Below are 25,529 nucleotides of genomic sequence, written 5' to 3' on the forward strand. Positions count from 1 at the left end.
GGTAGTTTAGGTCACCCATAACAACCACGTCTCTCGACCATACGGCCTCTGAGAGCTGCCCTGAGAATTTCAGGTCTAGCTCGTCCTCCTGGTGGGGTGGTCTATAGGAGACCCCCACTACCAAGTCCCTTTCCCCCCGACACGCTTGTATCCTGGCCCACAGTACCTCAGTTTGGCCGTCCTCTGATCCCATCTTGATTATAGAAGGTGTATATTGCTCCTTAACATAGAGAGCAATACCCCCCTCCCCACTTTTTCCTCACTCTATCCCATCTGTGCAACCTATAACCTTCAATGCCTACTGCCCAATCATGAGTAGGGTCACACCAGGTTTCAGTTAGTCCAACCAAGTCAAAGTTGTTGCCTCCAAACAGGAGTGCAAATTCAACCTGCTTGTTCTCCATGCTCCTAGCATTAGTGTAGAGACATTTAAACCCTGCAATGGGTCCCTTGGTACCCCTCTGTCCTGATGTCTATCAGGCCCCCTAGTGCTTACTTGGGCTGATCCAGTGCATGGTTTGTGGTTCTCTGAGCCTAGGTTCTCATTGTCCACTGCATCCCCGTCCCCTGACAAACCTAGTTTAAAGCCCTTTGGAGGAGATCAGCCAACCTGTAAGAGAACAGACTCTTACCTTTAGAAGAAAGATGATGCTATGATGCTGTCTTCCTTCCTCCCTCCCCTCTTGTGTAATACAATTTCCCCAATCCCTTGAAAGGGTTGAGGTTTGTGGGGGCAACCAAATGGGTGTGGCCAGGTTGCTCTGGACACTGTTAATGCTGACCAGCCCAGCACTAAGAAGAGTGACTCCTTTGTATGTGCCTGGTTACTTCGGGATATCCTGCTTAGGGATTGGACCTACTGGTTTCTCCCTCCCTGCCTTACTATTCTTGCTGGACTCCCATGAACACAGAGGGTCTGTGTACTGTGGCCTAAGCAGGGAAAGTGGGGAATTAATCATAGATTTTGGAGAGGGATTTTCTTAAAGAATAAAGTAACTGGAGAGCATGGGAGCCCAGGGGTAGAAAAGTTGCCATGTACTGCATTGGCTCTGGCCCTCAGGGCACACCCCTCCCCAAGTGGCCCCAAGTGAATGAACACTGCAGGCAGGGCTCTCCTGTATTTTGAAGTGGAGCATTTGAGTCAGAAGGTGAGCTAGGTCCTTTGTAGCTGGGAGCACATGGGTCAAGTCCCATGCATGTGGGACTAAAGAAGAATGTGCAGTGCAGATATAGGTACCATTGCCTGGCCAAAGGATGTAGACTAGAAACCTCCTGCCTCTGCCTAATAGGCTTTTGTAGGTCCAGACTCCCTTGGGCTTTCTCTGGGGAACCAGGCTCCTTGCTTGCCAACAGTGAAATATATCCACTCCAGGAGAAATCACCTCCTCTGAGCTGCTCTAGTATGTTGGATGGATTTCAACACATGCTCTAACTTGTTGGATTTCCATAGGGTGTCTAATGTGCCCCTCACATATACCAACCAAGAATGCTGGGTCTGGGATTGTTAGCCCCAGTTGTAGGCAAGACACAGTCCACCCTTGGGGAGACAGCCCACTTTGGGTGGCAGAGAACTCTTTGCCGGCAGTGAAAGTCCTCAAGGAACATCTGTGACGAAGACACCCCAGGACAGCTTCCGTAAGGGGCAGTCTGCTGCAGAACTTCAACGTGAGAGCTAATGCAACAGTGGAGTAAAGAGACTGGCCTAAGGAAGAGGGAATCCCACGTATTGTCCTCTTCTCATTATAATAGAGGAATGGTGTCCTTGCTATTTTATCAGCTGATATTTAAGGATCAGGTGCTCTCCAGTAAGAGTCTATGAGACCACTAATTCAAAACTTGTCAATGTCTCTCAGAGCTTGCTGGAAAGTGGCTGGGAGGGTGTGCAACTGGGAATCCACAAAGAGTGTTGTTTCTTTCCCTGTCTGCTTCACAGGGTGGCAGTGTGTTTAGCATCATTACACGGGTTGAAGTTACACACTCCCAGACCCTGAAGACCTGTCCTGAGGTAAGCCATCCTGAGTCAGACAGAGCTTATAGAGGTGGTGGGTAGATGAAGGTAAACTGGTTGTAAGGGAGGGTAATGAGGAAGAGAAATAGATTAACTAGGAGCAAGAATGGGAAAAGTTTGGACCCAAAGTAGGACTGATCCAGACATTTGTCACTGGGCTGTCAGGTCATGTATTGCTGCTCTGACATTTCCCTGCCTATAGTGCTGCATTGCAGCTTGTGTTCCTGACTCATCTGCCCTGTGAATGAGCTTGTCTGTATCTGACTGAGTATGACTGATATAACTGAGGTTGCTGGGGTAGACAAACTGAGTGGGAACACAGCAGCACCATTGTAGGTAAGATGAACTGAGTTATGCTGTGGCCCCTTGACTCAGAGCCCTGTCTGCCAGCTCTTGGCTTTGCAGTGAGTGGCACAACTGAACAAAAGACTCCCTTGTCCCTGTGCCATGTTCTGCTCTCACTATGGGTCAAGGCAGGCTCTGGTACATATCTCCCCCAGTTCCCTGCTGAATCTTTGTGAGTGGCTGCTGAATGGAGATCACTAAACCTTTGAGAAGGTCACACTTTAAGGGGATCAGAGGATGCTGTGAGGTGGCTGAGGTGTGTAGCAGGGGGTAGCAGGGAGAGACCTGCATAAGAGCTGCTGCTGTTAGTTAATGCAGGACCAGAGTTGGAGAAGCACTGGTTATGAGGCCAAAGGGTTTGGCCCTGCACCAGAACCCCCAAACTTTGCATGCAATGCCCCCAGTCTTTGAGTGTCGTGTGCTTGCTCATTTCTGACCATGCTCCTTTGTCTAACCCTGCAGAGCATGGCAGTCCCTAATGCTACTTGCATCTCCGACAGTGACTGTATAGCTGGGAAGATGGACATGCTTGGGAATGGTGAGTCAGAAGCACCCTGTAAGCCTCCAATTGCACTGGGGAGACAGAGACAGCAGCAATGCCCCAAACCCCTCCCCTTTCTTCCCACCCCCTGGCAGCCATGGGGCTAGAGCAGAGCTTTCCAAACTGTGTGCCGCGACACATTAGTGTGTCGGTGGCAGTGTGTAGGTGTGTTGCGCGAAATGCAGAAAATTTTGTGGAAGGGCACCGCGGAGCTCCCTTACTTGCGTCTGCTTCCCTTGGCCCCTCCCCCGGAACTGAATTACTGTGTCGCGAAATGATGCATGTCTAAAAAGTGTGTCACCAACATGAAAAGTTTGGAAAGCTCTGGGCTAGAGGGTAGCAGGGCTTCACAGTCCATGACGATGGAAATTTCACCTGTCCATCTATGCAGGAGAGAGGACTGGGCGCTGCATTCCGCATTACAGTGGGACTGTGAAGACCTGTGAGATCTTAGCCTGGTGCCCAGTAGAAAATGGAGGAGCCATCAGGTAAAGAGATGCTGCTGGAGGCAATGGAGTAGGTAGAGGAGAAATGGTCACCACCTTTGGGAAGCCTGAGCAAGACCCTCAGCACTTTTCACCCTCTTCCAACTACCCTTGCCTTAAGCTATACTGTGGAAATCCACAAGAGGATATGGAGCTGGGTGGAGGCCTTTTTAGACTTGAGAGGTATGAGGTCTATTACTTTTGGAGGACAACCACTCTCCATAGCACTGGAAATGGGTATTGTCTGCATGGGGTAGCTCCTCTACCTGATGGGAAGAGAGGTAGTGCTTCCACCATGGGGGCTCTCTGTTCTGGGATGGGAAAGGCAGTGTTCCTCCCGTTGGTGAATGAGGTGGCATATCAGACTGGCTGGAATGCTGATGTTTTTTCCCTCTCTTGCTAGTGACTCCCTGGGGAAGATGGCTCCACAGTTCACCATCCTGATCAAGAACAGCATTCACTTTCCCCGCTTTGGATTCTCCAAGTAAGGGTCATCTCACTAACAGGGCCTAAAGGGCAGCTGGTGCTGTCCATCTCTGCTCCTTTTCACAATTCACAGCCGTTTCAGTGTTAGCACTTGAACTGAATAGCTCCAGACTGAATGGAACTTTCCAGGGGAATGCAGTCCTGGTAGAAGGAAGGAAGAGAGCAAGGGGCACATGGTGGGGAGGGGATATTCCCTGGATGATGCCCTGTGTGTGGAGGGGAGTGGTAGGCTTTACTAGCAGAATACAGAGAGCTGATGAATGAAGGCAGTTAGCCTGTCTCTGCCAATCTGACCCTACTCACTGGAACTAGGTTTTGCACTGCCAGGGCACTATGGAATAGCACAATGTAGAAATGAGTTAATAATAGCTCTGTAAGTTTGGTTTTGTGGATGGGCATGCATGTGTAGAATGTCATGCCTAGCTATGCATATATTTGTGCATATGTGCAGGTATCAATATTTGCACAGATGCACATGTCTGTGTCAGTGTATGTGTTTTTGTGAATGCATAGGTATATGCACCCAGGTGTGTGTTTTTGTGTTGTGCCCGTGTCTGTGTGTAATGCACAACAGCTTTAGGTTTGTGTCTCCTCAGAGGGAACATTAAGGATGATAAGAATGGCTACCTGAAACGATGCACCTTCAATGAGACCTCTGACCTTTACTGCCCCATCTTTCGGCTGGGCTTCATTGCGGAGCAGGCAGGAGAGAACTTCACGGAGCTGGCTGAGAAGGTAAAGCATGAAGTTAAGAGAGTGCTCCACCCACAACAAGATGTAGTCTCTATCCTAGTCACTGTCCTGGTGGAGCTCTTTGGAAGCTGTATTTTCCCCAGTCTTGACTCATTCTCTAATTGATTTCCCCAAAGACAACTCCACTTCAGTCCCTTTGTACATCTTCCTGGGGATGTTAACTGAAGTGCACAGAGTAGATCTCTCTTCTGCAGGGTGGGGATATTAGTATGTGCCTGTCTTGAGTTACCGTTCACACCACTGATGCCACATAACATTTGTGCTACAAATGGGATTGCTGGAGGCTGCAAGCTTCAGTAGAGCATTCTACCAGATATGAGAAGAGGGGTGGGCTGGCAGAATGCTCTGCACCTCACCTGCCATCTCCAGAGCCTTCCTATCTTCTCCAAGTGACTCTGTCTTGGCAAGATCCTTTCCCTGAAGTGAGCTTATGGTTTTTTCTTCTCTTGCTGATTCTAGACACAGCATACTTGCTTTATGCATCCAAAGCTGTTCTGCCAGCTGTCTTTCTTCCACAAAGACCACCAGAAATCTACTGACCCACGTGCAGGCTTATGACAGAACCTGTGTCTGCACCAGCAGCCCCTCTCTGAGGATTCTGACCCGTCTTTTGCAAGTGCCTTGAGATCCGTGGCATGGAAGTACTTGTGGAAGAATTTGTCAACAGAAGGGAACTATCAGAGCAGTGAATGTAGGGTGAAGGGGAGAATGACGCACACACTCAGCTTTCATGCAGGTGGCAATCTGGCTTCTCTTCAGGAGCTGTCCAATCTTTATTCTTATCCCTCTAGTACAGTTTTTAGTCCTCTCTAGTGGGTGTGATTCTCTGATCATGCCTCATCTTCTTTTTGTTATAAAGGATGAGATTAAATTATAACTCCTTATAAATGATTAACAATAAACAATAACTCTTAAGACTGTTCACATTGCTACAGCAGCTTAACAATATATACATACATACCATAAATGAATATCTAAAGGTCAAGTCTCTGAAGGTCTTCTCAGTCTTTCTGACCTTGTTCTGACTCAGAGGTGGGCTAGATGGTGGATTTAGCCGGTGGTCAGACTCCATTTCCCAGCAACCCCTGCCCTTGTTGCTGTGGCTGGTTTCCAAGAAGACCCCAGTAGCTGTGACAGCAGGGGGCCAGAGTTTCCCTGGAGACCAGTCCTAGCAATGCTGGTAGGGCATGCAGCTAGGTGGGGAGCTGCTCCAGGACTGGGGCTGGTATCTTGCAGTGGTGACAGTGTGGTTTGGAGCTGGGGCAGTGCCGTGATCTGCTGCCTGCACAAACCTGCCTGGGGTGTGCAGGCAGTGGATCACAGCTTTGCCCCGGCTCCAGACCACACTATCATTGCTGCAAGATCCCAGCCCCGGAGCAGCTCCTGACCCAGCTGCACGCCCTGCCAGTGCTGCTGGGGTTGGTCTCCATGGAAACCCTGGCCCTTTGTTGCCAGGGTGCCACTGCTCTTGGTGTCTCCATGGAAACCAGCCACAGTGATGCAGACGGGCTTCCGGGAAATGGAATCCACTGTGGGCTGCACTTTGCCCACCCCTGTTCTAACTTCTGTAGGACTCCATTTCTAACTGAGCTTTCCTGCAGACTTCCTCTTGCCAAAGAATCTAGAACATTGCTTAGTGTCTGTATACCTTGATATAACTATAACAGGCCTCTGGTGTCCTTCTGACTGTGTTTAAATGAGTAGTGCACCCAGACCATATGCAGATGCACCTGTTGTGACTACTGTTGGGTAGTTTACTGAATACTGTGCCAAAACAAGTGGTGATGCCAGCAGCCCCTTGATTGTGTATTGAATGCTGTTTGTTGTGCATTGCCATTTACCTCCAGGCCACATACTGTGTCCATTAAGGAAGTTTCTTAATAGTTTTGTTAGCTGGACTAAGTTTAGTAAAAAATTTCCAAACTGGTTGGTCATATCGAGATATGACAGGAATGTCTTATGGCAGGAATGTCATTGTAACAGGGAGCCAAAGGCCTCTGTTTCTTAAAGGGGAAGTGTCAGCAGGCTAGCCTTGCTATGTAGGCAGGCGGCTGAGCCAAAGCTAGCTGCAACGTGATGAGTTGGATGAGTGGTGCAGATTTCAAGGTAGCCAAAAGATAAAGGCTGCAAGCAGTGAGAAGGGGCAGGATGTCTATTAAGTAAAAGGAGAAACTCCTGTGATTGGTTAGGGAGTCAGTGGCAGAGCTCCATGGCATATAAACCCAGTACTTGGAGTAAGGCAGGCAATCTGGCCCAGCGTGTTTCAGGGAATGGAGCTCGTGGGATAGAATAGAGTGCTACAGGAGACATCCTGGCAGGCACCAAACCACCTTCAGAGGTGAAAGCTCCAAGGGAAAGAGGACTGGCCAGATTACTTTTCCCCAGAATGGGAGAGGTTTCTGTTGAAAGCAGTTACTTGTATGTTTGTTGCAGTTAATTTTACAACAAGAGGACAAAGTGTAGCTGGAAGGGGCATGCCAGAGTTGGACCCTGGCAGGGGCAGGGGATTGAGATAGGGAGACAGAGACAAGAGGAAGTTAAAGCGGGGCTTAAGGCCTGAACTGGAGAGTAGGTAGAGGTGGCCTCAGGCTGAGGAAGGCTGGGGACTGAGCCCTGAGGGGGCAACAAGGGCCAGGTGGTAGGTTATGATAAGGCTGGGACAGAGGAGCCAGGCCAGCGCAAGGGGACCCAGAATGAGGAGTCCATAGGTAGAGTAACCAGTGGGCCAAAGCCAAAAGGGCCAAAGCCTGTACAAGCCAGTGTCAGAAAATTGGGAGTGATATCTGTGTGGCTGTAGGGGGGGGATGGAGGCCATTTATGAACACTGCTCATAAGGTGCCTGGTGTTCTAGCACACTAATAGGGCCAGAAGGGCTGCCGATGTGGCAAATTTGCAGCGGACTGCATCAAGTCTGGCTCTTGGGGCAGCCTCCCAAACCCTTTGAGCAACATTAAGGTATGGCAGGAAAAATAACAGCGAAGGGCACCCCGAGGGGTCAGAGTGAGCAGGAGCCACATGTCAACCAGGGGGTGCCACAGCCCCCCTGGAGCACAGGTCCTGTCACAGTCACATAATGCCCTTTTTGTCAGGACCTGGCTGAATTTCATTTTTGTTAACAATATGTCCAATAGCTTCTATGTATTCCTTCCCAAATTCACTTTTCTCCTTCAAAGTGGGACCAGATTGTTGGAAATGTCTCAAAATAACATATAGACATTTATCAGAATCTTTTTGATTTTTGCCATGTACCAACACATCACCTGTGTAGCAAAGTATGACAAACAAACCCATCACAATCTGAGATAATGGTTTTTTTTTAAACATTCTGATGCTGCTGATATGCTTAAAGCAGGGGTGGGCAATTATTTCGGGTAGAGGGCCGCTTACTGAGTTTTGGCAAGCTCTCGAGGGCCTCATGACAGGCAGCCAGGGGCAGATAAATATTCATTTTCTAAATTGTTTAGGGGCCCCGCAGGCCAGATAGAATGGCCTGGTGGGCTGCTTCCCCCCCGTGGGCTGCATTTTGCCCACCCCTGGCTTAAAGGAAGCTAGTTGAAACAATATCTTCTGAATGGGGTAATGTATATAGTTTAATGGCCGAGATTCTTTAAAAAGAGTGATTTGTCAAAAACCTGCTGTAGCAATTTTGAGAGTCCATTTCTAACAACTGGGCCAATGTCTGTCTTACTCTGCACACATTTTTGTTAAGTTGAGTAAGATCCACAGAAATGCAGATTTTTCTACTGTACTATAACGATCCCTGTATACCATTCTGCAGGTTCATCTATTTGGGAAATAACTCCTAATTTTCTATTCTCTTTAATTTTTCCTTGGCTTTCTTTTGCAAAAGAATGGGGATTCATTGAAGAGATATCAGAGCAAATTTTCCAAACTGGCAATTTGTAGATATTCTCTTATGGGAGGAATGTCACATAATGCTTTTGTGTTGGTACCAATTTAACTATATGTTCCCCTGCCCATTTCCCCAAACCTGTGAAGACTTGAAGATACATCTCTTGTATAGTTGATCTTTTGCTGCTAATAGAGTCCATTTTCTTTACCAAACGTAGTCCTTGTATCGTTGGCAATCCAAGTAGGGGAACTGTTAACACTTCTATTGCATAGATGGGTTTGTGGCAGAATTTTTCCATTTCTGGTTCTGAATCAAGTTCATGTCATAATAGTTTCATAGTAGGTAGAGTTGGAAAGGACCTAAGCAGATCATCAAGTCTGACCCCCTGCCATGGGCAGGAAAGAATGCTGGGGTCAAACAACCCCGGCAAGGTGGCTGTTTAGCCTCCTCTTAAAGACCCCCAGGGTAGGAGCAAGCACCGCTTCTCTTGGAAGTTGGTGCCAGATCCTAGCCACCCTGACTGTGAAGTAGTGCTTCCTGATATATAGGCTGAATCTACTCTCAGTCAACTTATGGCCCTTATTTCTTGTTACTCCCAGTAGTGCTTGGGGGAACAGGGACTCCCCCATTGCCTGCTGGTCTCCCTTGGCCAGTTTATAGATGACCACCAGATCTCCTCTCAGCCTTCTCTTGTGGAGGCTGAACAGGTTCAGGTCCCATAGCCTTTCCTCATAGGGCCTGCCCTGCTGCCCCCTGACCATGCGAGTGGCCCTCCTCTGGACCCTCTCGATGCTGTCCACATCCCTCCTGAAGTGCAGCGCCCAGAACTGGATGCAGTACTCCAGCTGCAGCCTGACCAATGTCATATAGAGGGGGAGGATCACCTCCTTGGACCTGCTCATGATGCATCTGTGGATGCATGACAAGGTATGGTTAGCCTTCCTGACTGCATCCCCACATTGGCGGCCCATGTTCATCTTGGAGTCTATAATGACTCCAAAATCCTTTTCTGCCTCTTTGCTGACTAGAAGGGAGTTCCCCAGCGTGTAGGTCTGCTGCTGGTTCTTCCTCCCCAGGTGCAGTACCTTGTACTTGTCAGTATTGAATCCCATCCTGTTCTCATCCTCCCACCCCTGTAACCTGTCCAGATCCAATTGCAGCCTGTCCCTCCCTTCTAGCGTGCCCACTTCTCCCCACATCTTAGTGTCATCTGCGAATTTGAACAAGGTGCTTTTCACCCCCTCGTCCAAGTCACTGATGAAGATGTTGAACAACGTGGGCCCGAGGACTGAGCCCTGGGGGACCCCACTGCCCACATCCCTCCAGGTCAAAAATGACCTGTCCACCACCACTCTCTGGGTACGGCCCTCCAGCCAAATGGCGACCCATCTGACTGTGTAGGTATCGACACCACAATCTCCTAATTTTTGAATGAGAATGGGGTGAAAGACAGTGTCAAAGGCCTTCCTAAAGTCCAGAAAGACTACATCCACAGCGACACCTGCATCCAAGGATTTTGTGACCTGGTCGTAGAAGGCCACCAGGTTGGTCTAACAGGACATGCCTCTAATGAACCCATGTTGGTTGCCCCTAAGCATACACTCCCCTGCTTGCCCTTGCAGATGTGCACCTGGATAATTTTCTCAAAGAGCTTCCCTGGGACTGAGGTAAGACCAACAGGCCTATAATTTCCTGGGTCCTCCTTCCTTCCTTTTTTGAAAATGGGGACCACATTGGCCCTTTTCCCTGCTGAGAATGTCACTCCTGCCAAGTCCTGTGTATTGAGATTAGACTCCAGGGTCCTGTGATGTCCCCACGTGCCAAGATTTGTCCTTGCACTAGCGTGCACCTGATCCAGCATGCAGGGCTACAGCCTACAAGGCCTCCCCATGCATCTGTTCAAGGAGCTCTAGGTAAATAAAATTTCATTTACCTACATAATGGATATCAAAAGCCTCATTCACTTATAGTCTTTCTTTTCCTCCTCACTGGGTGCATCTACATGAGACACTTTACTGTGCAGTAGAGTTAATTACTGTGCAGTAAGTATTAGGGCTATGCAAAGCTTTGGTTGCTGATTCGATTCAGCGGAGATTTGGCCTGATTCATAGATTCATAGATGTTAGGGTCGGAAGGGACCTCAAGAGATCATCGAGTCCGACCCCCTGCATAGGCAGGAAAGAGTGCTGGGTCTAGATGACCCCAGCTAGATGCATATCCAACCTCCTCTTGAAGACCCCCAGGGTAGGGGAGAGCACCACCTCCCTTGGGAGCCCGTTCCAGACCTTGGCCACTCGAACTGTGAAGAAGTTCTTCCTAATGTCCAGTCTAAATCTGCTCTCTGCTAGCTTGTGGCCATTATTTCTTGTAACCCCCGGGGGCACCTTGGTGAATAAAACCTCACCAATTCCCTTCTGTGCCCCCGTGATGAACTTATAGGCAGCCACAAGGTCGCCTCTCAACCGTCTCTTGTGGAATCTCCGAATCGAATCAGGAAACCCTTTAATCTCTCCGAATCGAATCGGAATCCTCTGAACTGATTTGAAGAGATTCAATGATTCGGCCATAGACATAGCTTTCAATGTCTTTTCTACATACCTTAAGGTACCAGGCCACTCGTGCATGCTATGATGGGGATGTGGGAGGGGGGGACCCTCAGCGTGCTTGGTGGCAGACCCAGAAGTGGACCAGAAGCACTTTTGGTCCACTTCTGGGTCCTCTGTCAAGCACGCATGGGACCGCCCCCCAGTTTGGCGACTTTTGCCTCCTGGGTCTGGTGGGGGTACCTGAAGTCTCCCTGCGGCTGATTGCTGAACTGGAGAGGTGCGTGGGGGGTCACCCCCATGTGCTCAGCAGTGGACCTGGAAGTGGATGGGAAGTACTTCTGGTCCACTTCCAGGTCCACTGCTACAGATGTGGGGGGTCCCCCCGCGCTCCTGTGGGAGGTTCCATCTGCTCCACCATCTCAGCATTCATGAGCTGTGTTGATACCTCAAGGTATGCAGAAAAAACATCTAAAGCTTTGTCTGTGGCCGAATCGCTGATTCTCTGAGTCAGCATTGAATCTTCAGATTTGGATTCGACCGAATTGAATTTGGGCAGTGATCCGAATCAACAAATCGAATCACTGTCCTTCGAATTGGGCCGAATCTGAATCGAATATGGCCCTTCACACACCCCTAGTAAGCATCGCTGTCTACATGTGCTGACCCTTACTGAGCGCTAATTTCCTCTACTTGGCAGTTAATTTGCTACCTGCAAATGTGTTACGGCTTCCAAGGTTGCATTAGGGTTTTAACCTGTTTCCTACCCACTGCAGTGCATCTGCCTTCTTGAAGTTTGGAGACTCCTCTCTCTCTCTCTCTTTATCTTAGAAAGAGAGATTGGCCTTCCTGATACCACTTAATGCAAGAGAGAGAGAGGCACATGCAGTCATAGCATGGGTAGTAATCTGGTTTTGCTGCAGGAGCTGTTCAACCTTTATTACTACCCCTCTAGCACATCCTTCTGGTCCTCTCCAGTGGGTGTGGAGGATCAGGACTCTGATCTCTCCACAGTAACATTCCTTGCCATAGCAGGGTTGTAGTGGGAGTGCTTCCCCCCCGGCCCTGCTCCACATGACAGGGTACGGTAGTGCTCAGGACAAAGCATGGAGATGGATTATTGCCTCCCACTGTCCCACTGCTTGCGAGTTTGGAGGATAGCAGCAGCCCACAGTTAGGGCTGTGAGCAAGCGAGTTCATATTTGGATCCTGGTCTGACTCTTTCAAAGCTGTTGCCTCCCCTTTCCTTAGGTAGAGGAGCTCAGCTGCCCTCCATTGGCCCAAAGCCAGGTGCCTCCCCCACCCATCTCAGCGTCAGCAGGGACGTTCCATGCTACCAAGCCTGCTTCCTGGCTCTTTTAGGAAACTTCTCATCTAATGAAAAGCTGGATTTGATGTTTGTGGGACATCAGTGGACACTATGGCAACCAGGAAGCCTACTGTTTACAAGTGCTCTTCCTGTACTAGTAGCTAGCTAGCTCTTAATCACTCTCCTTGCCTAGTCAGTGTGTGCTCTTTTCTCCTGTGGGAGATAGCGTAGTATCAAATGCTGTCCTGAAAGCAAGATTCACTTCTTACCTCCATCTGCTAGCAACTTCCATGGTGGGAGGCAACTTGATTCTATGTTTTTTCCCCAGAAAGTTGGTAGCCCCTGGATACTGTTGCAGGCTAGCAATTGGACTGCAATCTGGCATAGTTGCTCTTTTCTCCCCTTATGAGGACTTGGACCATGGCATGTACATACAGTGGTATCAGATGGGGGTTCTGCCAATCATCTAAATCCCTTGTGTCTGGACGCTAACTGGTAGGCCACTCACTACTGCTGTTTTCCCTGGACCTCTTTCCTTCCTTAAGACACTGACTGTTTCCCACCCTCACAGATGTTCCTGCTTTTGGATTTCTCTTGGATAAGGGGTGCTGACCAATCCCCAGCTCCAGAGCATGCCCGGGGCGGTATACAGATCAGGGGTGGCTTACAGCGAAGCTAGCAGAGTTGGTGGTGAAGCTGCCCACGTGTGCCTAGTGTCATGGGGGCACTGTGCTAAGTCTCCCTGCTTCCACTCTCTTCTTCAGGGTGGTGTCATCGGGGTGATCATAAATTGGAACTGCAACCTGGACCTGCCTGACTCGGCATGTAACCCCAGATACTCTTTTCAGAGACTTGATCCTAAAACGATTCAGGAATCTTCTGGCTACAACTACAGGTGATATGAGCATACTTCCTGAGCAAAAGGGAAAGAAAAGGGGTTTTTTTTACCTCTTTTAGAGACTTGAGTCCCTGGAGGTTCCCACAGCTTGGTCTGCACCAGTGGGGGTGGAAGAGGCTTGGAGGATGGGGTACATCCAGCTCTGCATGCAGGTTGCTGTTTCCAGAACCTCCACTTCTGAAATACTGGATCTGCCCCAGTCTCCATCCAAGCCATTTCATACAAATCCATTATTAGAAAAACTACAGTCAATCCTGACAATCATAAGCCATAACACCCTAACTTGCTACAGGTAAAGCAGGGGGATCATAGTGGCCAGTATCCTACCACTGAAAAGGTTGTCAAAATATTCTTGAGAGCCAGTCTTTTTGACAGAAGGCAACCCCCCCCCTCCCCCCCCCCCCCCCCCCCCCCCGAGCCTGTACTAATATGACCACAGAGTAAAATTCCTTGCAGGCAGGGAAATTCTCATTTCCCCTCTTTCCTTTTCAGGTTTGCCAAGTATTTCAACTGTAATGGGACAAACACACGGATCCTGATCAAGGCATATGGGATCCGCATTGATGTCATTGTACATGGCCAGGTAGGCCTTGGAGGGTGCTTGGCCTCTGTCTCCTTAGTGTCCAGAGTGGCTGATGGGAACTTGGTGTACTGTAACCCACTCCTTCTGCTAGGCATTACAAAAGTAGTGCCACTGGCTCAGCCAACAAAAAGCAACAACACCTAGGAGCCTGGAGAACTCTGCAGCAGAGCTTGTGCAAGCACAGCTTAGTGATCTAGGTGCTGTTTACAAAACATCATGGACTCTCCATGCTGAAGGGTGTCAGCTGAAGGGACTTAGCCCAGCCACTTGCTGGTGAAAGGTTTTGCTTTAAGTTTGCTGCAGCTCTACCTGTTCCACCACATGTTGATCTGTAGCTGGAGGATGGTAGAGTTTGTTCAGGAGTGCTCTGCACCATTTGTCCTTTATACTGCCCCAGGGGTAGTATGTGCTGCTACCTGCCTGCAACGTACTAAGGGGATATGGAACATTATGGAGTCACAGGAGTGGCTCCACACCTGGGGCAAAGGAAAGAAGTCTAAAAGATTTACTCCAAACCTGACTAACCCACTCCTTACTTTTGAGGGAAAGCCCCCAAATCTTCACTTTGAAGCCTAATATTCTGCTGCCTTAGGCTTAAGCAGTGGGTTATGGGATGGCTGTGGGTGAAGTTGTGTCTGATGTTGGGGCCTGGCTGCTCACATGAGCCATGGTCTTGGTAGGTGTCGTACACAATGATATGCGAGTGCCTCAGCTGTTGTTCACTTCTGACTCCAAAGCTCCTGGCCTGCAGACTTCAGGCCTGCCCCACTGTTTCCCTGCATATGGGCCTGGGCTTAGTGTCTCAATACTGGATATTGAAGGACTTTCATATCATTATCCACAAACCACACCAATGTGGTAAAATATTCCTGGGTGTCTGCTGAGCCCATAAACCCCATGGAACAGTCTAAGGCTCCAGGACCTCCATAAGCTCAGTCCCTGCAATGTCTTTTTCAAGCCATCAGGAAAATGGAAGAAGAGAACCCAACCCAATTCTTCCCCTAAGCTCCTGCAATTGCAGGGACCCTGCCTTGCCCTGTCCTCACCTCTGTAGTAGACTTGGTGCTGCAGAGACCCTGTCCAGAACCCTTCTTTCACACTGGGCCTGACATTTCAGGGCTCATGAGATACTTGGCAAGGTTGAATCTCTGGGAGTCACTGGTTCTTGTAAATGAGGGGTGCGGGAACTGAGGAGTGAATTCTGACTTCGGCTCTCTTGCTGCCTAGGCAGGGAAGTTCAGCCTGATCCCTACAATCATTAATCTGGCCACGGCCCTGACCTCTGTGGGAGTGGTAAGTATCTATCCACTGTGCAATCTCTGGCCCAGTTGGCTGGTGCTCACTCTCTTGAGCACTAACACCCCATCATCTTGTTCCCTAGGGCTCTTTCCTTTGCGACTGGATCTTATTGACCTTCATGAACAAGAACAAGGTGTACAGCACTAGGAAATTTGACCAGGTATCTGCCCATTTATCACCCCTTTGTTATAGACCGTGCCCTTCTCCATCCTGACCCTGCAAGGTTACTGCTGTTACTCCCAGCATACAGGCATACAGAGGGGATGGGACCTGTCCACATCACCCAGTAAGGTAGTAGAACTGGAAACAGAACCCAGGAATTCCAGCGCCTTGCTGTCCTCCTGACCCCATTGCCAGATCTCTGGGCTCCCTGTTTGGGAAAATGCAGAGTGTGGGAAGAAATGAACCTCCCAGGGACCCACCTGTACTGTCATTCTTGAAGTAAAGGTTGTATTAGGGTTATTTCCTCAGCAGTTCTGAGGACATCCTCCAAGTGAAGCACATCAGCAGATCCGAGTGAGCCACCCCAAGGGCCTTTCCCTCCTCCAGCTCCATGTGCCTGTGCCTTGGCAAGAGTCCATTGAAAATCCCCAGACACTGACTGCTCCATCTCTTCTCTCTCTGGCCAGATTTCTCAGTGTTGGGATGGAAACTCAGTGCCAGAATCCAGTATCAAGAATTGTTCCACACAGGACTTTTCACTTGGTGACCCCAATGGCCCCATTCAGTTCTGAGGGCCTACATCTCTTCCCATCCTGCTGCTCCAACTGGACTAGGCATTACATATGTGGCCAGTAGGCAAGTTGTGTCTACCCTGTAAGAGTTAGTGCTTGGCTGCCCACAAAGCTAATGCGGGGGAGGAGGGCAGGGGGTACGGATGAAGCAGGAGACCTTCTGCACACCAGATTTCATTCTGTAGGTGTCAGAGCTTCCAAAGAGCTTCAGCCTCTGCAGTAACCTGGAAGTCTCTCAAAAGGCTGGTGGCTGAGTGAGCCCAGGTGCATGGGACTAGGATATCTGTATCTTCCATTGAAGAATTCCCTAACTCTTCACATTCATCCTAAAATCTCTGCATACACCCTGAGGTACTGTCAGCTACAGCTAGCACATGCTAAGGAAAAGAATATTTAAGGGCATGTGCAGTCATCCGTTCTCTGCCTCTCCAGCATCCCACCCCCCTCCAATCTGTTAACACCTGCCACTTAGCCTATTGGATACATTCATAGCATACCAGCTGCAGGTAGCAGGAGCCCAGTAATGTTTGCAGAAGATATTGTTTCCTCCTCCTCCCCAGCCAACTCTAGATGTTCCTCTCCCAGAGGATATATCCACTTTTAGGTCCTACCTGCTGAGAAGGAAGGGAAACAGCAGCCGTCACATGGTGGTCACTGTCTTCTCTTGGGGGATTGTTAATTCCCTTCCACTCCCTTACAAAGGGAATCCCCTCTGCTCTTCTCCTCTGGGCTCCTCTTTCCCCTATGGCCTCAACCCACTTTAACCCTGTTCTTTCAGTCTGCTCACACTGTGTAAAAAAACCCCCCAGAAAAAACACCTTCTTTCTTCTCCCTCAGTTGCAGCACTCTCCAGGACCCTGCCAGGCTTATTTGTGATCTCCAACAAAGACACACACTTAAGACAGTTGTCAGAGAATGATCAGCATGCATCGTTCTCTCCAGGACTGAAACAGTAACAGTGTTGATAGACTTAAGTTGGCTCTAGCATTAATACCCCATGGAGATAATGAGAACACTCTACTTCTTAGGTTGTTGTTTCAGGCTCTCTACAGACCACTGTCGATCACACTTGGATGCTTTGAAGAGGTGTGTCACAATGGGAAAGAGACAGAGATTTTTTCTAGTGCTTGAGACCTGGGGGTCAGCTACCTGAGACAGCTATATTTCCAGAATCACTGAACAACCTTGCTGTGCTAAATTAGTCCCATGGGACAGTTTTGCATGGGAAGGAGGGAGGGGCCTTCAGCAACTTTGACAGGACATGCTGAAGGAGCCCTTTGTCTTTGCACCGTGCCTTGACAGCTGTATCTGACTGGGAAGTGTAGCAAGAGTCTTGGCATGCAATAGCAAAGTGGTCAAGCTAGAGATATGAGAGGACCATGCATTAGAACATTTGGTGATGGTTGCAGGGAAGCATATGCCAATTGCTTCAAGGGCTTTATGACCAAGGTGGCAGAACTTCTTAACAATTGGACAGGGACTCCTAGTAATTTGATTATAGTTGCTTTTAAAAGTACACATTGCCATGTCTCCTAATTGGCTTGATAATGAGCGCATGGCAGCCATGCAGACAGTTACTGTCACCAGCTCTCGTCTTCAGCCTGGCACCATCTCCTAACCTGAAAAGTGGAGAGAACTTTTTCACAAATATTGTAATGGCCCCTGTCTCAACCCTGCTTGGGAGTCTTAACAAGAGACTCCTTGTCCAGGGGTCAGCTCCTCCATCTCTGGTACTTTTTCCCATCTCCAGTCACTCTTTCACCATCCTCCACCTCCACTCACATGGTGTTCTAGCCAGCACTGCTGGTGCAACAAAGAGCTTCACAGACCATGTTCACTAAGTCAATTAGAAAGAGGCATTTGGAAGTAATTGAGTAAGTGCAAAGTGTGTTTCTGAGCGTAATTGGATTTTCTGGCTCTCCTGTTTCTGCAGAAAATCCTAGAGCATTCAGTTTCTCACCAGTTTCTTTCTAGCCCCAACACCCTGTTTGAAGTGTGCACCAACCACAGCTGCTTAAATCCAACAGGCTGTCTAGGCACCTGTGACTTGGAACCAGGCTGTGTGTTTCAAGAGGGCTGGCCCCCTCCAAAGACAGTCATTGCCAAGGGGTGGGGGAGGCTCACAGTTGAGTTGAGAAGGGGTCCTACACCAGTTACAGATGTGAGATGGGAAACAGAAAGGAAGGATAAGGAGAGGGCGTTTCACCTGTTCAGAGGTTTGGGGCACTAGAGAGAGCAAGCAGATAAGGGCTTTGTACCAAAGAGCTACTTGTGGCTGCTCAGAACAAACACCCCAGAGAGGGGCAGGAGCAGCAGCCAAGTAACCGCAGAGCTTAGCAGGGGAGTATTTTAGCAAAGTGGGTCATTTTAGCTAAAAGCAAGCCAAGAAACCACTAGCTTTGCCATGCTCTTAACTGTATCCCCCACTACATATACTTTCTGGCAATGGTAATAAATGCTAAGAGCCTGTTAGTGTCTGTGGAGGAGGTAAAGGAACCTCAGCACCTACATTCCCTTGGTATCAGGGAGGACTTGTGGACAAGGTCCCAGTAGTTAGGGCTTTAGGACCCCCTTAAACTGCCTCAGAAGCTGGTAGGTGCTAGCACCAGCTGAGAGGAAGTAGGATAGGGCAGCATGCTCCCTGTATGTAGTTCAGTTTTGCCCCAAGTTCCCTCATGCCAAGTACTCGGGATTTAAGGGAAACATCACAAGGCTTGGAATAGAAATATGAAAGCTGGCATCACTGGGTGCAGCCCGCTGCAACCCAGCTTTCTTCCATCCAAGCCACAAAGGTCTCATGCCCCCACAAGTAAGAGTAGGGCAGCCGTCTTTATTGCTGCTTATGTTAGTATCTGAACAACTCCCAGGAACCCAGTAACAAAGCCGGGTGCAGCCCCTTGCTTTCTTAGAACTGCAATCTGCATAACCCTTCTGCCTGCGCAGAAGGACATGACCACACCAGCCGCAGCTATGGGCAAGCGAAATGGAAGTATTAGTACTGCTAAGCAGGCATTCCTAGCCTGGCTCCCCCTCCCAGAACGTGCTGGTCTCCTGCAGCACAAACGGAACATGATCTGAGCTGTCAGCCCTTCAGACTGCATTATCTGACATGACAGAGACAGTGGGGAGTTAATGAGCTAACAGGGATGATTTAATCCTTGAGGAGCTTGTAAATTGTACCCTTCACCCCAGCCAGTGAAGGGCTTCCCTCCCCTCCTTCCCCCATTTCCCAGAACAGAGCTGCCAATTCCTCCCAGTAGGGCTGGGCAGATGATGTACTAATTCAATTCTGTTGCTCTGTGATCCTATTAGAGTCACATTTCCCTGCACCTTTAGAACAGCTCAAGTTCTCTAATTCCTTCCTGGGGAGATGAGGAGCTGCACTGGGCATTTTGCCCAGTGCAGACCCAACATCCTGCCCCTTCCCACACCACACCACTAATTCCCTTTTATTCACAGGGTCCCATCCTGCAGCCACTGACAATGAGGGGATCATGCACAAGTTGCCAGGCAAAGGCCCCACCATTGACTTTCACCTGTTTCTTGTTCACTGCAGACCCTCCAGGCAGGTCCAGCCTGCTCTCCACTGCCACTTGGGCAGGGCCTTGCGTTAGCAGGCAGCAGGGAGGCATAACTGGAACCATGACAGAAGATAAGGCAATACTGACTTAGTGATATAGACTAAAAGCTAAGATGACTGTTTGGGGTGGATTTTAAGTGGAAAATCAAAAGAAAAGCTTCCATTAACCAAAAGCCAGGCAAAAGGTGACTGCAAGTACTTTGGGATTACCTAAATTCTTCAGCTGTTTGGTGTAAGAGTTTGCTGGGCTTAGAATACTGTATTATCCTGAACCTGCTGGAACCTCAGTTCTCTTTAAAAACTGACCAATAAGATACAAGCAAAATATTCCAAGTTGCTGTCAATTTCCTTATTGGCTGGCAAATACTTCTTCCCTAACTCTAATGATTTGTGTGTTGCCTACCTGAGACAGAAGTGTGGCTTGCTTCAGTGCCCTGTTGCTGCTCCATCCATGAATTATGAAATGCATGCTGCAAAGTAAGAGGACCTTATTCACCTCCCAAAGATGTAAAAGGAAATTGGCAACAGACACCATTGGAAGTTCAACTATGTTGTAAAGCAAGGGGTGACAGTGTACAGCCCAAGACCCAAATCCAGCCTGGAAACCATTTGTATCCAGTTCACAAAACTGGGAGACTGTTGGCAAGTCAGCAGCAGGAGGAGAGTGGCAAGGGCAGCAATGTGCCAGGGAGGAAGACCTAATCCATTAAATTGAGACTACTGCTCCTGTAAGGTCACCAACCCCTGCTATAAAGACCAGATCATAAGACAGTGGAAATATAATAGTGATGATAGAACTGCTAGAATAAACTATCAAGGGAAGTGATGGATTTTCCATCTCTATAGGTATTCAGATCAAACTGGATGCCTTTCTGGAAGATAAACTGTGTTTGGCTAAAGCATCTTGTTCTCAACTGAGGTGTAAAGGGCAAAAGGTGTATGGCCTATGTTGCACAAGAGGTCAGACTAGCTGATCTCTAGTTTCTACTCTTAAACTTTATGAATCTATAAAAGTGGGTCAGTAGTTCTCCCTGCCGCAGACAGCCAGACAACGCAGGAATAAAGCAAGAAGTTAGGATTTCTTAGGGTGATACCAACAGACCTGATGAAGAATGTCTTGCATTCAAAAGCTTGTCTAACTCTATTGTCCAATAAAAGATAGCACCCTTAGAAATCCTTGCCTCTCGTATAATTCCTAGACCATCACAGCTACATTACTCTAATACTACCAAAGCAGGAATAAGGCAGGGTAGAATTGCACTTGATAGACTACACCAGGGGGATGCAACCCCCATCCCACAGGCTAGATACAGCCTCTAGAGCTATACTATCTGGCACACAGGGTTCCTTAGCCTGGAAATTTGCTGGAGGGGGAGTGGTGACAGCTAATTGCCACTTCCCTGCTGCCAGATTTCCAGACCCATGGGGAGCCCTGTGGGATGGAGAGCATGGCGCCAGATTGCATGCAAAGGCTGATCAGGCCATGCTGCAGATCTCGCCAATAAGGGTGGCACAGGGCTGACTGGGGTACTACAGGGTGGCATGAGGGGGACCAGGGCAGCATGGAGCTGATTGGAGCTGTGCACAGCCTGATCCAGCCTGCAGACCAGCCCCACATCACTCATCCAGCCTGTGGGCCAAAATGTTGAGCACCTTTGGACTACACCATTAGCAATTACCATATTTTCTTGCACACACCCCTTTCCCCAAATACAACGCACACCCTATTTCCGGCAGGCTCCAAAGAAAAAAGGGCGGGGGCAGGAAATCTTGCCTGTGAGTAAAGGTAAGCACCAGAGGGCAGAGGTCTCTGGGGCTCAGGGCTGTGTCAGGGCTGGAGTTGTGCACTGGGACTAGGGCTACGTAGCTGGGTGGAGTCTGGGGCCTGATTCAGCACACCACCTCCACTGGACCAATGCTCTGGTGCCCAAGCTGGCATGTGATGTTCGGGCCATCCCACATGCTGGCTCTGGGGCTGCATGCCAGGGATAACCTTGTATATTGGTTCTGGAGACGCGTGCCAGATCCAGGGCGGTGTGCTAGGTCAGAACTTGGTGCTCCAGCCACGGACCAGCCTCATACACCATCCGTTTGGCATGTGCTTGGGCAGGGGGACTCATAAGTCTGGAAATTAGGTGGAGGGAAGAAGCAAGTGGTGGCATTAATTGCACTGGCTCTAGGAGCTGTGGCAGTTAATGCAACCACCACTCTACCTTACCTCCTTCCATACCCTGCAAATTTTACAGATTCATGGGGAGCCCTTTTCCTCACATGTAACGTGCACCTGTTTTCCCCAACTGGTTTTGGGGGAAAGGGTGAAGATCCTATGTGAGAAAATATGTTATAGTGCCTCTTCATAAATCCCACCCCCTCCTCAGGTCCTCCTCGAGGAAGAAGGGATTTAACACACATCTGAAGGGCCCCAAGCTCCAGACCAAACATCTAATAACCCCTGTCTGCCCTGAGGGACACCTCTTGTGTCACAGCTACTTCATGTAGGAGGCAAGTGTTTCCCTCACTTGCTGGCACTTGATATCCATGCGGAGGAGTAGCAGCTATTTGGCATCAGTACCAGTCTTAGCAAACTGTGAAACTCCAGCCTAGAGCTGAAACAAATCTTAATTGCTCTTTTATTAATTCTCCACTGAATGGAGTTTTTGGTAAGTGAAGTCTGCTTGCCCAGCAGAGGGCAACAAAAATGGTTAGGGGGCTGGGACACACGACTTCTGAGGAGAGGCTGAGGGAACTGGGCTGATTTTAGTCTGCAGAAAAGATGGAGTGGGGGTAGGATTTGACAGCAGCCTTCAACTACCTGAAGGGTGGTTCTAAAGAAGATTGAGCACCGTCTAGCTCCACTTTTTTTGTACCAGGACCCAATTGTAAACATTGATGGCCAGTCCTGACCCAGGGCCCCTCACTCCTGACCCTAGGCCCCAGCCCTCCAGTGTGGAGGCAAGGGGTGGGTGTGGGGTAGGGGAGCCCCAAGCAGCCTTTTACAGGCTGGAACTGCCAACCTGCAAGGGAAAAAGCCATGGTTTCCCATGTTTTTCTTCTTTAAGGGAGAACCCATTTATAAAGTTTGCTGATCCATCTTTAAAGTTTGTGACCTTTTCATATACTCTCAAGACCCACTTTTGGGTTGCAACCCAGTGGTTGAGAAACACTGAGTTAGACTGTTCTCAGTGGTGGGAGATGATAGAACAAGGAGCAATGGTCTGAAGTTGCAGCAAGGGAAGTTTAGATAGGATATTAGGAAAAAAGCTCTCACTAGGAGGGTGGTGAAACACTGAAATGGGTTACCTAGATGAGGTGGTAGAATCTCCAACCATGGAGGTTTTTAAGACCCAGGTCAACAGAGCCCTGGCTGGAATGACCTAGTTGGGAATGGTTGAGCATAGGGTTGGACTAGATGACCTCCTGAGGTCCCTTCCAACCCTAATTTTCTATGATTCTATGTCTTCTGAGCACCTCATGCTTGCAGATGGAAGGGATTAATAGAAGAGCTGGGTCCTTCCTCTGCTGAAGAGCCTGGCAATACTGCTGTTGCGCAGCCAAGGTAACAAATCCAGCAAAGGGAGGAGAGGGGAAGAATGAACTGCATGGGGGCTAGTGCTCTGAAAGAACAAGGCATTGCACTATCAGGAGCACACAAGTGAGGAGGAAGAAAAGCTACCGAGGCAGTTTCATACAGAGCATTAAAGAAACCATAAACTGCCTTCCAAATTCAGCACATGGTGTCATTACAGGTTTAACCCTTTGTAACCAAGGAGCATTTATACATACCTTTGTCTGCCCATACACGCTGGAAATCCAGCGCATCAGAGCAAACTCAATTAATCTGGTCCATGGAGCATGCGAGCAGATGTGCCTGGCACTGCGTCACATGTATTTATATAAATGGCGAAATGCACATCAGCACGCAGAAAGTGGCAGTGGTGCATTTTTTATTTTTTTTTTTATTTTTTTAACTAAAACACCTTCGATGTCTAAGCCTCTCTTGCACAGCTGCAGTACACTTTCTAAGTGTTGATGCACATTTTGCCATTTATATAAATGTGCACGCCGCAGCACTGAGCACTTTTAAGAGTGCCCAGTGCTGCGGCACATGCATGTATACAAATGCCCAAGATGCACAGCCAAGGGAACACCAACACCCCTCCCCGCACCCTTCACTTAGTCACTAGTCCCTGAGAATTTCAGATAACATCAGCTTCTCAACACTACTGTGTTAACACTGCCCATTCTGGAATTGAGGCATGATCCTTCCACCTCATGCACTAGCTGGGGCCTTAGGCACATTAATCCCTGGAACAGCCTACAGGCAGTGGCACAACTAGGGCAGGATGACTGGGGCAGCTACCCCAGGCACTGACGTGGTGGAGGGTAAGTGCTGCTAATGCAGCTGGAAGTCACCACTACTCCTAGCATGGCAGCTGCCCCAGGTGCTAGCTGCATCGTTATGTTTCCGCCTACAATCAAACTGCAGAAGCACCTTCCCTGAAACTGCAGCAACCACACTGTACATCACAGCCAGGTTGGACTCTCTGCTTGTTACAGCTACTGATTTGAATTTGTGTCAAGCATGGCAGGGGCTGATTTTCAGTAGAGTGGCTATTCCCTTCCTTCTCCAAAAACATCTGGATTGCCACCCAATCTACCCCACTGAAGGCTTGTTCTGTCCCCCTCTGGACAATTCCAGCGCTCATTGCCCTTCCCCATTCTGCCTGTGCCTCCGCTATAAGTTTTTCCTGCTATACTACAGCATCAGCCCAAGGGTGAGGGGTTAGATTGGAGCTGGAGGAGAAAAATTATTCTTTGAGCCATAGCAAGTGGTCATCCTCCCCCCCACAAAGAACAGGGACATTCTGTAGAATGTTTATTTACAGATTTATAAAAACCCCACAATAAAAATAATCAAAATCAATCAAACGCAGCAGGGGAAGTTCTCAGAACGCAGTAACCTAGGCCTGCATTGTGCACTGCCAGACAGTATCCTGCCTCTGTGCTTCCACAGAACAACTCCGGGCAAAGGGCAAGATGAGATCAACAGACTTGCTTTACTGGCACTCTTCCTCTCAGCAGCAGACTGGAACTAGCAGCAATGTTTGAAAATACAGCGACTCAGGCTGCTTGGCCCAGTCTCTCTCCTCTGTGCCCTGGGATATGGCACCATCTGACTTCCTTCCCTGCAGCATGCAAAGACCACATAATCTTGCCACAACCTCCATCACAAGACATAGTTGAGTCTACAGCCTGATCTCAGTAATGCTTCATGTACCCCTGAGCTGGCAGCAGCAGAATTGAGAAGAGCAGCAGATAAGTGACCCCTGCCACCAGTAGGAGCTCCTGTTGCACGGAGGAAAAGCTGACAGCACAGGGCCCACCCCAGGCCCTTGATACAACAGAAGGCAGGGGGGGGAGGGTGTTGTTCCATCACCGCAGGAGCTGTGGGTTCATTTGCAGCAGCCACTCAATGGTCTCCAGTAGGTAGGCCATGTTATAGTGCCGGGCGATATTCTGAAAGATGTTTATGTGTTCCACAAAGGTCTGAGGGGAAAAATAAGAGCAATCAGGGGAGGGCCAGGCCATGGTGCTACACATGAAGTAGTTGAGAGGGCCACACCACCCTGAAGCATGCAGAGCAATTTGACACACCAAACAACTGAGGAGGCAGGGATAGCCATGATCTTGTACCTGGGCAAGATAAGCCAGGCACAATGCAGGACATGGAAACACGTGAATGCAAGAAGCCAGAAGGCACCAAGAGGAAGCCCAAGAGGTAGGATTTTGAATAACTTTTCCAGAGTCACTAAGAGGGAAATCCTGTGGAATATCCTGGGGACAGGATCCCTATGCACTCTGAAGGAAGAGGAAGCACACACCTTGGTCTGGATCATCAGGTTGAAGTCTCCTGCACAGCTGCAGTACACAGGCATGTGGCTTTCCTTCACGCCTTTGCACTTCACACACATCTGGAGAGCAAAGGGACTCAGATTGAGATAAGGAGACAGGGCTGGCTATCCCCATCTATCCCTCCAAACTTTGCAAAGGAATGGAATGGTCTCAATATGCTCACCCCCAGACAACCAGCAAAGCCTCTCCCCCTGGGGTG

At 49.1% G+C, this 25,529-nt stretch overlaps 2 protein-coding genes across 4 annotated transcripts in view; one reads left to right on the forward strand and one right to left on the reverse strand.

Annotated features, from left to right (window-relative positions):
- Positions 1-21,971, forward strand: part of P2RX2 (purinergic receptor P2X 2) — a 34,305-nt gene extending 12,334 nt beyond the window's left edge. Inside the window, exons 3-12 of one of the 2 annotated variants that reach the window (XM_014599250.3) lie at positions 1,934-2,005; positions 2,816-2,891; positions 3,286-3,382; positions 3,783-3,863; positions 4,462-4,600; positions 13,088-13,218; positions 13,714-13,804; positions 15,032-15,097; positions 15,186-15,263; positions 15,733-19,389. In XM_014599250.3, coding sequence (XP_014454736.2) covers positions 1,934-2,005; positions 2,816-2,891; positions 3,286-3,382; positions 3,783-3,863; positions 4,462-4,600; positions 13,088-13,218; positions 13,714-13,804; positions 15,032-15,097; positions 15,186-15,263; positions 15,733-15,837 — 936 coding nt within the window. In that variant the 3' untranslated portion in view covers positions 15,838-19,389. Of the gene's footprint in view, positions 1-1,933; positions 2,006-2,815; positions 2,892-3,285; positions 3,383-3,782; positions 3,864-4,461; positions 4,601-13,087; positions 13,219-13,713; positions 13,805-15,031; positions 15,098-15,185; positions 15,264-15,732 lie in introns of both variants that reach the window. The other variant, XM_019488957.2, reaches the window with a different exon arrangement.
- Positions 21,972-24,280: 2,309 nt separating this feature from the next.
- Positions 24,281-25,529, reverse strand: part of POLE (DNA polymerase epsilon, catalytic subunit) — a 67,371-nt gene continuing 66,122 nt past the window's right edge. For both annotated transcript variants that reach the window (XM_059713626.1, XM_059713625.1), the window contains 2 exons: positions 25,300-25,389; positions 24,281-24,964 (listed from right to left, as the gene is read on the reverse strand). In XM_059713626.1, the coding sequence (XP_059569609.1) occupies positions 24,851-24,964; positions 25,300-25,389 (204 nt within the window). In that variant the 3' untranslated portion in view covers positions 24,281-24,850. The remainder of the gene's footprint in view (positions 24,965-25,299; positions 25,390-25,529) is intronic.

Source organism: Alligator mississippiensis, chromosome 10 (genome assembly GCF_030867095.1).
Source record: "Alligator mississippiensis isolate rAllMis1 chromosome 10, rAllMis1, whole genome shotgun sequence".
Classification (NCBI taxonomy): domain Eukaryota; kingdom Metazoa; phylum Chordata; order Crocodylia; family Alligatoridae; genus Alligator; species Alligator mississippiensis.